We start from the raw sequence: 17,111 nt of genomic DNA, 5'->3' as shown, positions 1-17,111 counted from the left end.
TTTTATGAAAATGTCCAATGTGCTTTGCTTATTCCTCTTCTTGTTTTCATCATAAATTTGTTCATAGCAAGCAAATGCATCATGTACTTTCGTTTCTATTATTAAGTAGCATTCAACATTGGAGTCCATGTCGTCAGCCATTTTGGCTGAAGACATGGACTGCAGAGAACATTTTTGCAAGACCCTTCACTGTGAATTGTTTAACTACCTCTCCTTCTTTCTCTTTTCCCTCTTCCTTTTTTTTTGTTTTTCCTCGTCTGCAACAGTTGTTCCTCCGTTCGACCAATTTTTCGTTGGTCAACTCTTCAGGGGAACTTTCTATGAGTTGAATTATGTCGTCATCATTCACTTCGAGATTCAGATTGTTTGCTAGGCCCACTATTACAAACTTCCAAAATCATGCACAAACCTTTCTTTTTCCATATGCCACTCATACATTGAGTGGTCAATTCGTCCCAAGCCACAGCAATATTTTTAATAGCATGATAAATATTGAATGTGTTTCCAGAATTGCATGAGAGCCTGGTCATTTCCTTCAGTTGCAGAAATGGCTTGTGAACACGTTCTCCGTAGATAATAAACACTTCAAGAACTCCATCGGTTGGATCAACGAAGTAGTGTTTGGAGGAAGAAACATGACGTGAACTTATTGAAGATCATCGCTAGGACGTATAGGACGGATGACCTAGAATAAAATTTTCAATTCTACATTTTCTTTCACACAGTAGCTTTTTATTCCACTCGCATAACAGCTGATTAAGGCATCCTCAATTTTTGAATCATCCATGACTTTTTATTGCTCCGAAAATGAATTGGGAGTATGTATGCTTCCTAATGTTTTTGAAGATTCGTGGATTCTCATTGTGCCATATTAGAAATGGTTTCAATTTATATTCAGCCACATTACCCAGAACAGAATCGTAATACGGGCATTAAGAGCTTTGAAACTAGATATAGATTTTAGCTTTTTTTTTTTTTTTTGTGGATGAATTGTCCGCTCGTCATTTTTTTCCCGAAACTAGGACGTCTCATCCATATTAAATATTTGCTCTGGAAAATAATTCTCCTCCGTAATAATTTTATCCAATTTTTACAAAACCTCCTTGGCAGCCTTCTCAGCACTTGCAGATTCCCATACATTTTCATATTATGCAGCGCAAAACGCTGCTTGAATCTCATGAACCAACTGGAAGAAGCTTTGAATTCGTAGTCATAATTGGGTTCTGCTTTCTCCTTCAACATTGTGAAGAGACTTAGTGGTTTAGCAGTTATGGTCACAGTGCTAAGGGGTATGCTCTTTTGGTTCAGGTCTATCCATTATGCAGGTAGCTTTTCCATATTACCTATAGGACATTGTCGTTGCTTCGTGATTATCGTCGATTTAATGGAAGCAGATCCTTTCACAGCCTCTACGACTTTATCCTTATTTTTCAAAGTGGTCGTCACTGTAGAATGAGACCATCCGAAGTCATGTGCATTGACAGGTTTACCAGCTTCATGTTGCTTTATAACTTGTAACTTCGTTTCAAGATCAATTGCTCGCTTCTTTTTCTGTGATTCTTCACTTCACTTTTTTGATGGTGCGTAGGGACCATATTGCACAGAACATCGCGAAATAACTAACGATAAATACACAAATAACCCCTTTCTCAAACACAAAATCAACATAGGAACTGTTGAAGACACGTGCCGACTCCCGAGAGAGGTTGGCGCAGAAAGCGCTGTTGCCACTATGCATGCTTTACCTTAGGCTCGCTTGCGTCTTGTTCGAAAGTATAGCCGAAAATGTTATTTATTTATTCCCTTATGGGATCACGGACTTATCTTCGAAGGGACGTAACTCGAACGGACGTAAGTCGAGAGATGGCTGTATATATACAGCCATCTCGCAGTAATAACTCGTTTGTAATTGCCGTCTTAATACTGTTTTGAAAACATAAAAATATAGTTTTTAATTCTAATTCTAATCTAAAGTAGGTTAATATACCTACTTTCCAACGAATAGGCCTCGGATTCAAATCCTACAGCGTGTTTCTGAATGTATCATATGATATTATCGGTCTCATACGGAGGTAAGGTTTTTTTTTTTTCACACTGAAACTTGGGTTTTTCGTTTCTCAGAACAGGCAAACCGGCCCCGTGAACACACACACACATCTACAAGACACTCGTGGAATAAGGATTAACCAGCCTATTCCGTAGGATTCGGTTTCGAATGCCTGCAGGGTGAAGCATAAAACAACAACAATATATTGACGTCTTCTGGTAGCATAAAATATCAAAAGGGCCACCTGATATATATATATATATATATATATATATATATATATATATATATAACTCGAACGGAATCTATTTAGAAATCTATTTAGAAAAATATTAGGATATAATATTTTTTTAGTTCGCAGATTAAAAATAATTCTGTTTTTATTTAAATAATGTTAAAAATCGATTTTATTTTCACATACCTTATTTTTTTCTGTAAAAAGAAAATAGAAATAATTGAAAGAACGCTAAAATTATCACTTTATTTTAGTGATGATAATATCATTCGTGGAATATATAAAAAATGTTGAACTTCACCCTTTGAATATTTTAGACAACGTGGAGTATAAAAAGTGTTAAACTTCACCCTTTGCATAACGCACAGTTATGCGTTATTATGCTAAAAGTGACAATTTTAGTCCTTATCTTTATAAGCCAGTCCTTATAAGGATAAGGACTAAAATTAGCACTTAATTTTAGTGATAATATCACTCAGCTTCCAGTGGAGCTAAACGCTCATAAATTCTTCCTATCAATGTTTTCTTTGTTTTAGACAACGTGGAGTATAAAAAGTGTTAAACTTCACCCTTTGCAACAGCACCGCTATGCGTTATTATGCTAAAAATTATCATATATGACAATAACTCGTCGATTTGTAGAACTTCCTCTGTTAATCATTTTAAACACCAGCTTAATAAAATAGTAAAATTACATCTTGATTACCAATGAGATAGATATACTGGAATGTATATCTCATTTAAGTAATTAGGGGGGGGAAGAGTTCCATATGTTCATACGTACTGTTTTCTCGGTAATAAATAGAATAGCGGATAATAAGACTGTTTCCACTGAATGGTGGTTCCCACACTATCTTCACAAATCGACTTCCAACTTCAGCTATTTGAGCTTCACGAGGCGGGTCAGGTGGTTCTGGTGAATGAATAAACAAAGAGAAGATCGACATTAATAATTAACAGATACAACTAACTTAAATTATTTCACATAATATTAATTGTGAGACTAACGCACTGCGCTACTGAGGCAGCCATTGCTAGGGGAAAGTTAAGTTCGATACTAGTCTCCGAGTAGAATTGTAAAAAAATATTTTTTTTTACAAATTTATAAAATTAATTTGCTTACCATAAAATTGAATAACTCTTTTTTCCCTTTGCATAAATGTTGACATAAGTTATAATATAGATTTTAAGACATAAACAGGAAAGAGGAAAGGACGGCAACAGATGAAGTATCGATCTTTACTAACCTTGAACAATGAGTTGAATGTTCGTATCATCCTGTCCAAAGGTGTTGGCAGCCATGCAAGTATAAAGCGCAGAATCGATCCTTACTACAGAAAGCGCAATCAGATGGAATCTCATGGCCATGTTGCCACTGGCAGATTGAGAGATTTGGAACCTAAAAGAGATAATCACTGTTGAGAATTGCTTGGATAAGAAAAGCACAAACACGTATTTATCTCACAGAAATGACTGTAGTTAGCACTCACCTTGGTTCCGCATCAATATTAAGGGGTTGCTTATCTCGTGTCCACGAGATACTCAATGGAGGGTCTCCGGTGACCAAACACGTAAGAGTGACGTCTTCTCCTTTCTTCACCATCTGAGTGCGGAATTTAGTTTCAAATCTTGGAGCAACTACACAAATAAAAGGAATTATTGTAACGAAGTACTTGGAAAGTGGTAGGAATTATTATAAAATTCTTCAATAGTGAGAGTTGTAAAGGGGAGTGGGGAATAAATCCTACGCTGTTTTGTCGTCCAAATAATTGTATCCGAAGACTAATTCCTCTTCTAGTTACCATATTTAGGAATACGATAAAACTTTAATAGAATATAAACAGAAACAAAAACGTGAATGAAAACATAAAAACAAATAAAAAAAAGGAATGTAAAAACATCAATAGGAACAAAACAACATGAAAGAAACACAAAATAGAAATAAAACAAACGAATAAATAAATAGAGTAAAATAGTAAGGATAATTTACGTATATATTATACATAATATAGTGCAGAATTAATAAATATTTCATAATTATATCTTAAATCAATTAAAACAATTTCAAAAGAAATGAAACAACAATGTATGATGACATTGTGTGTGTGTGTGTGTGTGTGTGTGTGTGTGTGTGTGTGTGTGTGTGTGTGTGTGTGTGTGTGTGTGTGTGTTATAAAGATTCCTCATACCCTGGTCAACATTGAAACCAAATGTCTTCTAACGCAAGGACCAAAGTCGTTACGTCCATGACCATGCTACGGAAAGTATAACAAAGTCTTGAATTCAGAGTAGAAATAACGTATCAAGAAGCCATTGGAGACCTCTTCATTTGTAGTGATGACAAATATCTTTAATTACTTACAAAGAAATGTACAGCAGTGGTAGCAACGGCTGTTCTTGACCCATTCCAACTAATCCAACAGTGACGGTTAGAAGTATTGTAATCTTAAATGGTCCACCTCTGATGAAGCCACTGTGGAGTATATCAGGAAAAAATAAACGTACGTACATCAAAAATGTTGGAATAGCTTGGATACTGCAATACTTATTCCCACTCCAAGGATGTATTGCTTTATCATTATGATCTTGAATTGCAGAGCTAACGTAATACAAGATCCTGATATTATGAATACATCCATAATCTGATATACTACCATTATAGAACAGAATTATTCGTAGACACACTTTTCATGCTTGCGAAGTAGTGTAGCTGACATTGTCAAACACATAAAGTAGTTAGCTCGGAGAGATAAGAACTTTATAAAGATGTCCATGGTGGTATTATTATTATTATTTTGGTAAACATGGTCCTCATTCGTTAAAAATATCTCAGATTTCTCATTAATCACCATTGCATGTCAATACATTTTATTAGTGCATGCTACATGTTAGTAACTCTAACTACGCAGCCTGACTATGACAGTCTCTATACTACGCGTGTACCGGACATGGAAACAACCACTTCAAGCCTGATTATTGAAAGCCTGAAATGGCTCTTAGCTTGCAAGACGATTTAACCGGACAATGGAAGTCACTTGCCACTTGCCACCAAGGGGTAGTTAACATTTCCTACAACAAAGGAAGATACGCCTTTTTTGGCAGCAAAAATTACAGGTGTCCCCCAGATTTGTGGAAAGAAGCCACACTTCGGGAGCATGAAGTTGAAGAAGCTATATGTCGATAATAAATCCACAAATAAGGCATTAACTGTAGAAGATCGCATTAAGTCCAATTATACTATCATGCTTTGTTAAGAAATTTGTGTTATTGTAATGGTTTATCCATCTATATTTCCACTCTTCTGGTGAAAATTTATACAAAACGCAGGCCACGGATTGCTGTAGTAGGCAGCGAAATATTTAGGACTGCAGTATTAATAATTGATTGATGGTGATTTTCAATAAAGAAAATTATCATATTGTGCTACAACGTGTCACAAATGTAGCACATTATGATAATTACTACTTTTGTTTCCACATTTGAAGATGTTTTCCTAAGAGTATAGTAGCAAATAAACTCACCGTGCACGCTAAGCGAAATCACACTGCTAAGACCAGGACCTATTCCGTTTGTAGCCTGGCACAGATAGAAACCTCCATCTTCTTGAGTGATGTCTTGAATTGTCAGGGAACCATTTTCGAACACCTGGTGATGATAACTGGTACTAATGGGTCTGTAGTCTCGTGCAGTTGTACCTTATTGAAAATACGAACAAAAAACAGAATATTATCGTATATGAATCCGATCCACGAAAAGTTATAAATCTTTTTACTTTTAATAGCGGGCCATTTTCATAAAACATGTTTTTTTATTTTGCTTATTAAAAACAAATCCTAACACTTTTGGGAAAATATCATATCTGCATATTGAATTCTAGTCAAATAGCTATATCATTAGTGTGAAATACTAATTATAATAAACAAAGTATTCGCATTTCTTATTTGAAATTTACCTGAAGCCTTTTCCCATCGAATTTGAGGTTGTGGGTAACCTTCAGCCTGACAATGGAGGGTTACACTTCTTCCGATTAGTACACTGGCATCCGCAGGTTGAATACGCCATCTTGGAGGAACTGTTAAAAATATTCTAGTATTATTTATATATAATCACTTGAAACTTTATAAATAAATAATTTTATTAAGAATTTAATATAATTAAAAAAAATAAAATATAAAATATATTTACACCTTTTAGAATTATGAAAATTTTAACTATAAGTATTTATTTGTGGGGGAGGCTAATGGATGGCAATGCTGTAGCCAATGAAGTTCTAACTGAGGCTCGGCTATTGCTGTTACTCTCCTGCCACGATCAGAGCTTTAATAGCTCAATAACATCTTATCCCTACACTGTCCTCTACAGATAATGGGGAAGATCAAAAGCATTCTTGCTTCGCCCCTTTAAGCCAGTCCTTATAAGGATAAGGTAGACATTTGTACTACTGTACAAGACAGTGATCCGTCCTACAGTCATATACGCCTCCCCAGCCTGCAGCCATACCTCCAAGACAAACATCCTTAAGCTACAAAGACTACAGAACAAATGCCTGTGAATGATTCTGGACGCCCCGTGGTTCATCAGGAACGCCCAGATCCACCGGGACATAAATATCCCCTACATCTCTCCACTACTACGCTCCCTAGCAGAGAAATTCTTTATGAAGACATCTACGCATCCAAACCAACTAATACAGCAAGCCAAACTATGACGGTAATGACCACTGAAAACATAAAAGACCGAAAGCCATCCTAACGCCCAACGACGAATAACCACTTCTGCCCACTCAGGGCGAGCTAAAATAGCTCACAAATCTCTCCCATCACTGCTCCCGAAACAGACAACAGGGAATATGAAAAGCGTCAAGCTTCACCCTCTGTGCCATATATGTCCTACGTCCTGGTAGACATTTGGAAAAGGCCAATGTCTCCTGCAGGACATGTATTACTATTAAATACTAAAATTCCCTTAGCAGACAGAAACAAATTACCTGGGTGTAATTCTCGACAAAAAGCTATCTTTCAACCAACACATCAAGTCAACGTGCGCAAAGGCATCTAAAGCCATAGCTCAGATCTATCCGCTAATTAAAATTAATAGAAATAGCAAGCTCAGCAACAGAATCAAATTGCAGCTATACCAGATGACGATTCGTCCTACAATCACCTATGCCTCTCCAGCCTGGAGCCACACTTCTAATACTAACATTATCAAGATACAACAAGTGCTTGAGAATGATTCTGAACGCCCCCCCGTGGTACTTTAGAAACAATCAACTTCATATAGATACAAATATTCCCTATATTTTCTCTTTTCTACAATCCGTAGCATCCAAGTTTTTCCTAAAGACGTCCATACACCCCAATGATTTGGTTCAACAAGCTGCAGCATACGAGGCAACGGACATATTCAAATATAGAAGACCAAAAGCTATATTAGCCTCCTATAGCGATGCATAATCTCCATGCCCATTCAGGGCGAGCAAACTGCTCATAAATTTTACCCTCAATGTAACCACAACAGATAGCGGGGAATATGAAAAGCATCTTGCTTCATCCCTAAAGACATGAATGTCAATTGTCAGTAGACACTTGGAGGCTGAATGAAGAATCGACTGTAAGATGCGGTGATTAATACCCTTGGAGGGTAATGGATGGCAATGTTGTAGCCAATGAAGTTCTAACTGAGGTTCGGCTATTGCTGTTACCCTCCTGCCATGATCAGAGCTTTAATAGCTCAATAGCACCTTATCCCTACACTGTCCTCTACAGATTACGGGGAAGATGAAAAGCATTCTTGCTTCGCCCCTTTAAGCCAGTCCTTATAAGGACTATAAGGTAGACACTTGAGAGTGTCTACGGAATTTGCTAGTGTACCCTCAAAAGTCCACAGGATTACCTGTAACCTGCTCGATACACCTGAGCAATCTCTAATCTTTCTCCATCTGTGTCTTGATACATTTCTAAATTATTGTTGTCATGGCAAAACTTCTGAATGAGGCCAAATTCGAGGAAGTATACAAGGACTTCCTCAGACTAGGAAAGCTGCTGAGTGATAATTGGCAGGGAAAATTCAAGCTCTTGGACACGTTACCCCCCCCCCCACACACACACAGCAGTCACAGAGAACAATATGATATGGATGACATAAGTGAAGATCTCATAACTCTGACGCAGTCAGATTTTGCACACTCCCAAAGTATGAAAGACGCTACATCCCAAGATAATAGTTATCAGACATTGGAAACAGATACAGAGTTCCAAATGGTCAAAAAGAATAGGAAAATCTCCACCAATGTTGAAGAGCCAAAACAACAGGAATAGAAGCACTCAATGTTCCTAAAGAAAAGATACCACCAGTCATCTTAAGGGATAAGGAAAAATGGATCCCTGTCTCGTCAGCCCTTAAAGAACAAAATATCTCATTCTCATGGGCCAAAAACTCAGATGAGCAAGTTAAAATACAACCCACTACTATCATGGATTACAGACAGATGACCAGATTTATGGACAATGCGAATGTCCCATACCACACCTTCATTTTACCCAGCGAAAAGAACCTGAAGGGGTGGTTCTACGTGGGATAGCCGAAGGTATCACTCCTGAAGGTGTTACACTGATCTCTCCAGACAGGACTGTCCCCAGTAAAAGTGAGCAGGATGCTCAAAGCAGATAAAAGACCAATGCCGTTAGTGCTGGTGGAAATAAGAAACACACAGAAACAAATCTACGATCTAACTGTAGTATGCGGACTCAAAATAACAACTGAGCCACTTAGAAATAGGACATCAGCTTGATAGTGCCATAGGTGCAAAAGGTTCTGGCATGCCCAAAAATTATGTGAGGCAGCCTACAGGTGCTTGAAGTGTGGCGAGGGACATCAGACCAGCACCTGCTCCAAGCCACGCACTACTCCCGCTAGACATCGTCATTTTCAAAAATATAAGATACCAATATAAATTGGAAACATTTAACGAATTATCTTCTGACCACAGTCCCATAGTGCTTAATCTAGGTTCATCAGATCAATTCTCTCCTCCACACACATTCATACCTTGGGATAGGTTAGCCAAGATTCTTCCAGATTATATTGGTCCAGTGCCCAGTATCAGTAAAAAGGAAGAGATTGACACAGTAGTAAATAACTTAACCATACAAATTCAGAAAGCAAGAGAATCAGTCAGACAATCCACTGTCTTCCACCCAACCAACCGTATTCCAGAAGATATCATGGAACTAATCAGAGCAAAAAATAGAGCCAGAAAGAGATACCAAAATACCAGAGACCCCACAAGACAAAACAATATTGAACAACCTAAACAGACAGGTCCGGGAAGCTCTTCAAAAACACAGAAACCACCAATGGGAATCCAAATTGGCCAACATCAAGATTGAAGATCACTTCCTCTGGAAATTCCTAAGAGCCATCCGCACCAAAAAGCAACTCATACCCCCTATACAAACAAAGAAAGGGACAGTTCACAAGAAGAGAAAGCAGAAGCACTGATAGATAACCTTGAATCTGAATGCAATCCATCTTATGCAAACCTTAATATTAACCTTATGTACAAAATTCACCGCATGTTAGATCAACTTTATGGCATCGCACTGTTAATTCAGAACACATCATTCCGACTACTCCGGTTGAAGTAATAAATATCGTCACACACCTAAATAATAAAAACGCCCCAGGACCTGATGGCATAACTAACCGAATAGTAAAACTACTCCCAAGAAAGGCCATAGTTCATCTCGTCAATATTACCAATGCAGTTTTCAGATTCCAGCATTTTTCCACTGCGTGGAAAACAGCCACCATCGTGCCGCTGAAGAAGCCAGGAAAAAACCCCTCACCTTTCCGAGAGCTATAGACGAATCAATCTGTTGTCCAGCCTCGGAAAAGTAACAGAGAAAGTGATCCTCACAAGACTACAAGCAGAAACGGATAGGTTAGGAGTTTTGCCTGACGAGCAGTTTGGCTTCCGCAAGGCCCATAGTACAGCTCAACAAATCCACAGGCTAGTAGAAATCATTACGAAAGGTTTCAATAGGAAAATCAGTACTTCTGTCATCTTTATCGATGCAGAGAAGGCGTTTGACAAAGTGTGGCATCAACGCCTTCTCTACAAACTCATAAAGTTTGGCTTTCCAATCAAGTTGATTAGAATACTCCACTCATACATGAAAGACAGATATATGCAGGTCAGGGTAGGCGAAACGGTATCGTCCAGACGCAGGGTCTTCGCAGGAGTACCCCAGGGCTCTCTTCTAGCCCCTCTCCTGTTCTCAATCTACGTAGCAGATATCCCTCTGAACCCGAGAACAACATTCATTGCATTATATGCAGATGATACTGCATTAATGGCAAGATCTCTGAGCCCAAAACTGAGAACTAGAAGATTTCAAACCAGTATAAATATATTATAGAGATGGCTGGCGGACTGGAGGATCCAAGTTAAACCAGAGAAGAGTTCAGCCATACTGTTTACAAGGAAGAAAATCCACAATTTGGAGGACATTCATCTTTTGGGAGTTAAGATTTCCTGGCAGAATGAAGTTAAATATCTCGGAGTGATCCTGGATAGGAAACTTGTATTCAGCAATCATATAAAACACATTACCTCAAAGACATCCAAGGTCATAGCCAAACTCTACCCTGTGTATCAACAGACAAAGCAAATTGGATACGCTAACAAAATTAACAATTTACAAGATGGTGATTCGGCCGGTCATCACTTATGCGTCCCCCGCATGGAGCCACATGGCAAATACTAATATTCTAAAACTACAGAGATTGCAGAATAAGTGCCTGAGAATGATTCTGGACGCCACTTGGTTTATCAGAAACACCCAGATCCATAGAGAAGTCAACATTCCTTACATCTCTTCCCTTCTTCAAGATCTAGCAGTGAAGTTCTTTACCAAGACTAGCAACCACACAAATCCGTTGATCAAGGAAGCTTCGGAATATAATGAAGCAGAAAGCTACAAACATAAAAGACCAAAATATATCTTAAGTACAGCTGAACACAGCTAATTTCATTGCCCTCACTGGGCGAGCATGTGGCTCATAAACACTCCATTCAAAGTTTTTCATTTCAGACAAAGGGGAATACGAAAAGCAAATTTGCTTCACCCATCTAGACAGAAATGTTATTCGTTATTCGGGCATTATTCTTCCTTTATGAACCTTAGAAGAAAGGCGGGTGGAATAATCGGACACTGAAATGTTCAGCCCTGATCAATTTCCATTGGTTTCGTTGATCCTTCAAAGGAGATTTCATTTCTCTGAAGAAGCAAAAATCTCATGAGAAAAGATCCGATAAATATAGAGAATGAAAGGTCAAAAGAGTAAGGTCATCTTTGGACATTCGATTTGTTTCCAGTTGTGAGCCTTAAACACGACCGACAATTTCTGTATAACACATTCAATAATAATAATAATATAAAGAACCAACAGGCTTCATTTCGGCGATATAAACACTATTTAAATTAATGGGATATTAAATCCCACATTGTTTTAAAACCGAATAAGAAACTCAGAGATTGGAATCAGAGGGTTTCATGCCGAATATAGTAAACTATAAAAATATCGGCGAATACTAGCGTGAGCTAATGCAAGCAGTCCTAGTACGTAGTACAATACCAGGCAACTCGTTGCAATGGTGAGTAAAGTTCTGATCAATATATCCCATTAATTGAAATAGTGTTTATATCGCCGAAATGAAGCCTGTTGGCTCTTTATATTTAAGCAACTTAATGGGTGCACCTTTTGGACAACTCGTATAGCAGAGTATATAAGTTCTTTTCGCTATACCCTTTGGTATTAATTTGGTCTAGCTACTCACTGATGAAGCCTCAAAAAAGGCTGAAATCGGTCTGGGTAGTGACCTCCCACCATAATGTAATAACAGCATACATTTCCTAGGAAGTGTGTTTTTACATTATGGAAAATACCAAAGAATAGCGATCAGAACTTTACTCACCTTTGCAACGAGTTGCCCGGTATTGTACTACGTACTAGGACTACTTGCATTAGCTCACGCTAGTAACCGCCGATACTTTTGTAGTTTACTATATTCGGCATGAAACTCTCTGATTCTAATCTCTGAGTTTCTTATTCGGTTTTAAAACAATGTGGGATTTAATATCCCCTTAATTTAAATAGTAATAATAATAGCTAATGCATTTTTGCCTATAAACACGCATCAACTGCTATGATTTAGTTACATTTTGTTCTAGAAAGGGAATATAATCTTTGAAATCATCTTCAAGGCTTCATATCTTGTTCCAGGCTAATTTTTAAAATACTGCAAACACTTGTAGGAACTGCAGAGATTGTTATGTGGCACCTCAAAGGAGTCCAAAGACTCATCGCGGATGGGCACTCAATGCCACACAATCCCCCCTTCTATACTTCTTAATCCCCCATTACACATGCCACTAGAGCCTCCGTAGAAGCCCATTAGTTGGAAAGACCTGGGCTCGATTCCCGTCCATGATGTGAGGAACCTTTATCTGGTATCTTTCGATTAAAGGTGAGTTAGCCGGTCTCATATAGAGGTGGAGGATTTTTTCACCCGGAAACTCGGGTTTTTTGTCCCTCAGAACAGACAAAACGCCCGTGAATACACACACACACACACACGGATTTATACATACATACTTAATCCCTCATTACGGGGGGTCAACCAGTCCTAAGGAATGGATGAGGAACAGGAGGAACCCCATACGAATAAATAAAAAACATGCCACTGCTTCCACCTACACACTATGCCATCTACCGGCCACTAACAATATTTAGTCTGTAAATAGTGGTTGCGTGTTCTCTGGTCGATTTGCTTGTACGAGGAATGGAAAAATAACGGTTCGTCAGACTGTTAAGCTATTTGGTGTCCCCCCCCCCGCGCGCGGCTTGATCTGAAATTCTAAAACTTAAAACAACTTGGCAAGTCCCCATGCTCTCCTTCACACAAGCGTTCCGAAAACTTCGATAGATGTGCATGTACACGTCATTTTCTAACTTGATCTAAGACAAGTAACGTACCTTGGACTGTGAGAGACGCTGTGTAGTTGACGGTAGCAGCTACATTACTCACGACACACGTGTATTGTCCGTTGTGCCGAGGAGAAGCGCTGTCAATGGTGAGAGAACTGAAGTCTTCGCTAAGAGCTCGGATCGTAACATCTTCGTGAGGGAAAATAGGTTGTCCGTCTTTCAACCACGTCAGTCGGAAAGGTGGGTCGCCTGCAGCAACTGCGCACACTACACGAATCTTCATCCCCTCCTTTTGGGTCTCGTGGGGAAATGTAAATGGCAGGATAACAGGCTTTTCTAAATAATAATAATAAATTAAAAAAAAACGGGCGATAATGAAAATTAAATTAAGTTAAAAATAGACAATAAATAAATAAATAAATAAATAAAAGTAGGCAATAATAGCTAAAAATAAGTCACAAAAACACATAAATAAAATCAGAAACAGTTTTCATACCTTTGACTGTAATTTTCAAAGTTCCATCGACTGCTGCGCCATCTGAGTTTTTTGCCGAGCAAGAATAAACTCCTTCGTCTTCTGATCTTTGCACTTCGTCTACTACTAATGTTCCATTAGGAAATACCTGCTGGCGACGGTTGGTAGGAAGTCGGCGGGCATCTAATACAATTAGATAAAACATTTTTTATTGTGTAATTTTGAACATCAATACTGATGTATTTCAGATAGTTCAAGGCAGTAGAGTAGTTATATTATTTTAGCTCACTTTAAGGTCATTGATAAATCCACCTTCGAAAAACTTGTTTTTCAACATGAAACTAATTTAATCATATTTAATAATCAACATTTTAATTAAACTTATATCTATAATAACTTGATATCCTTTCTGTGAAAATCTAAATTTATTTGAAATAATAAATAGTTTGGAATCAAATTTATTTGGAATACCGATGTTTGCCAGCAAAATAAAGAAACACTAAACTACATAAAGAAACATCATTGAATTGAAAGATTGGCAGTTTAAATAACTTTGAAGTTACACTGAAAGATTAATAAATAAATTCTTTATGTATTAAAATAAATGGTATATTAATTGGCTACATTCTTATTAGCTTTAAATAAGAGATAATTCAGAACTTTATTTATTTTTTAAATATTTTATTCTCTATATGTTCTTGCATACTAAGCTGGCAAAAGACTTCATGTTTGAGTATTACCATTATTATGGTATGATTATAAACCCTTAGGTGAGAGATTGTCTATTATCGCATAAAGCAACGCGCCATCTTATTTAATGAAGGCCTAAATAACAATATATATACGAGGGAGGTCTGAAACGTTCTCGTTCTAACATGAAAAAAACAATTTATAATTAAAAATTATTTTTATTTTTCACCATAATCTCCCTTAAGACTAATACATTTATTTCAGCGATGCTCCAGTGCCATTATCCCGTCCCTGTAGTGGTTCTCAGTAAAATCTGCAAAATATCCCTCTATAGATGCAATCACCTCTTGATTCGAAGAAAAACGCTGACCAGCGAGGAAGAGTTTTAGTTTTGGGAAGAGATAGAAGTCAGAGGGAGCCAAATATGGGGAATAGGGTGGATGTTACAATTCACAGTGTAGATCCCTTAATTTTCCCATTGGCAAAACACCTTTGTGGGCAGGTGCATTCTCCTGATGAAAGATGATTTTTTTCTTCTGCGAACCCGGTCTTTTTTCTCACGATTTATTTTGTCTAGTCTGATTAAAAGATCGGAATAATATCCCCGGTTATTGTTTTACCCTTTTCAAGATAATTAATAAACGAAATGCCTTTAGCATCCCAAAACTCCGATGCCATGACCTTTCCTGCTGATGGAACCGACTTTGTCTTCTTTGGCGCTGAACAATCGGCTTCTGTCCATTGTTTTGACTGCTGTTTGGATTCTAGTGTGTAATGGTGAATCCAAGTCTCATCCATAGTAATAAATCGATGCACAAAATCAATTTTATTCTTGTTAAAACGCTCCAAGCACTGTTCAGAGATTTTTATGCGAGTGCGATTTTGATCTGCTGTTAGCAAGCGCGACACCCATCTTGCGCAAAGCTTTTTCATTTGCAATTCTTCATGCAAAATGTATCCTACACGTTCTTCTGAAAAATGCCTATAGTCTCAGCAATTTCACGCACTTTGACTCGCCGGTCATCCAATACCACATAGTGCAATTGATCAATTATTTCTGGTGTTGTTGCACTTTTTTTTGGACGTCCTTCACTTGGATCATCTTCAAGGCATCTTCAAGAATGTTCAGATACCACGTTTAAAGTCAGCAGTCCATTTCTTAATTGTCGAAAACGAAGGAGAAGAGTGCCAATAAACTTTTATGAACTTCGAATGAATTTCTTTTGGCACTAAACCTTCTTTAACAAAGAATTTTATAACCGCCTGATACTCCATTTTATCAATTTCAATGGATACAAACAACACTTTTGCTTCAGACAGCTGTATAAAACAAACTACTTGATAGAATGATTTGCAATTTCACATGGATGCTTATGACAGATTTACCCACTTAGAAAAGAAATTTTTGCCGATAGTGTTGCCACCTATGGTCGAGGCCGAGAACGTTTCAGACCATCCTCGTATATATATTATCCCCCCCCTTTCTTTGTATATCTATATATATATACTGATTGGAAAGAAGTCAACGGACACCACAGTGTGAGGAACAAACAGCCATGGCGCCCACGTAATATGTAGGACCTCCTTCCGCTGCGATGACTGTTGTAGTGTGGACGTCCCTTGACCTCATCCTAAGCTCCAGTTCATCCCACAGATGTTCAATAGGGTTCAGATCAGGGTTATGTGAAGGCCAGTCAAGTGCTCTGATCTTTATGTCAACAAACCTCGCAGTTACAGAAACAGCTTTATGACACGGTGCATTGCCTCATACTGAAAGAGACAATTATCAGTTCCGTAGAAACGCCACAGAGTAAGACGCATTTCATCGTCCAGAATATTCAGATACCCGCTCGGAGTTCAATGTTCGTGGCACCATAAACAGAAGTCAGAGGCCACAGAAAAAAAAAAGATCATATCATCTCACTACCACCTCCGAATTTGATAGTTGGGGTTACGCACTCTGATAAGAGACGTTCACCGTGCATCCGCCACACCCACACCTGTTTACACCCATCTGCTCGGTAAAGGGCGAAGCGTGATTCGTTGCTCCATAACACATCTTTCCAAGCTTCAACGTCCCACTGTACACGCTCTTTGCACCGCTGAAGACGACGCTGCATGTTGGTTCAAGTAATGTAGAGCTTGCATATTGCGGTCCTTTCATGGAAACCCATGTTGTGAGCGTCGGTTCTGAATGTTTTTGTGCAGATTCGTGTTTCAATCGATGGCCGGAACTTCACGTAGAAAGTATTGGCCGACGAATGGCTGTTTTTACATATTATCCTTCGTAGCACCCTAGTCAGGTTCGGTGAGTGTGGCTAGTCGTCCACTGCAGGTAGAACTTGACTCCTTGTGCTTCCCATCTTAGAGCATTATATCTCTCCAAGGTGTTTCGTACGACACGAAACACCTTGCCCATGGGAGTGTCCGTTGATTTCTTTCCAAGCAGTGTATATATGGTGAAAGAGACAGAGAGAAAATATGTGTATTTATAAATTTACTATATTTATATGTACAAGTATACTTATTTGTTAAATATTATTATCATTAATGTTTCTCAAATATTAAAAACCGAAATAACTGCTATTTTGAAATTTGATCGGGATGAACTATCAAGTTAAAAAATATACGTGATTAAAATTTAATTAGGAACTGATTTTGACATCTAT

The 17,111-nt window shown here is 38.0% G+C and overlaps 1 protein-coding gene across 3 annotated transcripts in view; it reads right to left on the bottom strand.

The window, feature by feature from the left end:
* The window catches only part of LOC150103929 (cell adhesion molecule Dscam1-like), a 563,926-nt gene that overhangs the window by 46,086 nt on the left and 500,729 nt on the right, over positions 1-17,111 (bottom strand). For all 3 annotated transcript variants that reach the window (XR_016548664.1, XM_090396609.1, XM_090396610.1), the window contains exons 9-15: positions 13,774-13,935; positions 13,326-13,613; positions 6,235-6,354; positions 5,804-5,977; positions 3,773-3,920; positions 3,530-3,681; positions 3,067-3,195 (exon numbers count right to left, since the gene is read on the bottom strand). Coding sequence is in view for 2 of the 3 variants with exons in the window: in XM_090396609.1 (XP_090252735.1) it covers positions 3,067-3,195; positions 3,530-3,681; positions 3,773-3,920; positions 5,804-5,977; positions 6,235-6,354; positions 13,326-13,613; positions 13,774-13,935 (1,173 nt within the window). In the remaining variant the exon portion in view is untranslated. The remainder of the gene's footprint in view (positions 1-3,066; positions 3,196-3,529; positions 3,682-3,772; positions 3,921-5,803; positions 5,978-6,234; positions 6,355-13,325; positions 13,614-13,773; positions 13,936-17,111) is intronic.

Source organism: Typopeltis vanoorti, chromosome 8 (assembly GCF_054136105.1).
Source record: "Typopeltis vanoorti isolate ZY-2024b chromosome 8, IOZ_Tvanoo_1.0, whole genome shotgun sequence".
Lineage (NCBI taxonomy): Eukaryota > Metazoa > Arthropoda > Arachnida > Uropygi > Thelyphonidae > Typopeltis > Typopeltis vanoorti.
This window is presented reverse-complemented; position numbering and strand designations above follow the sequence as displayed.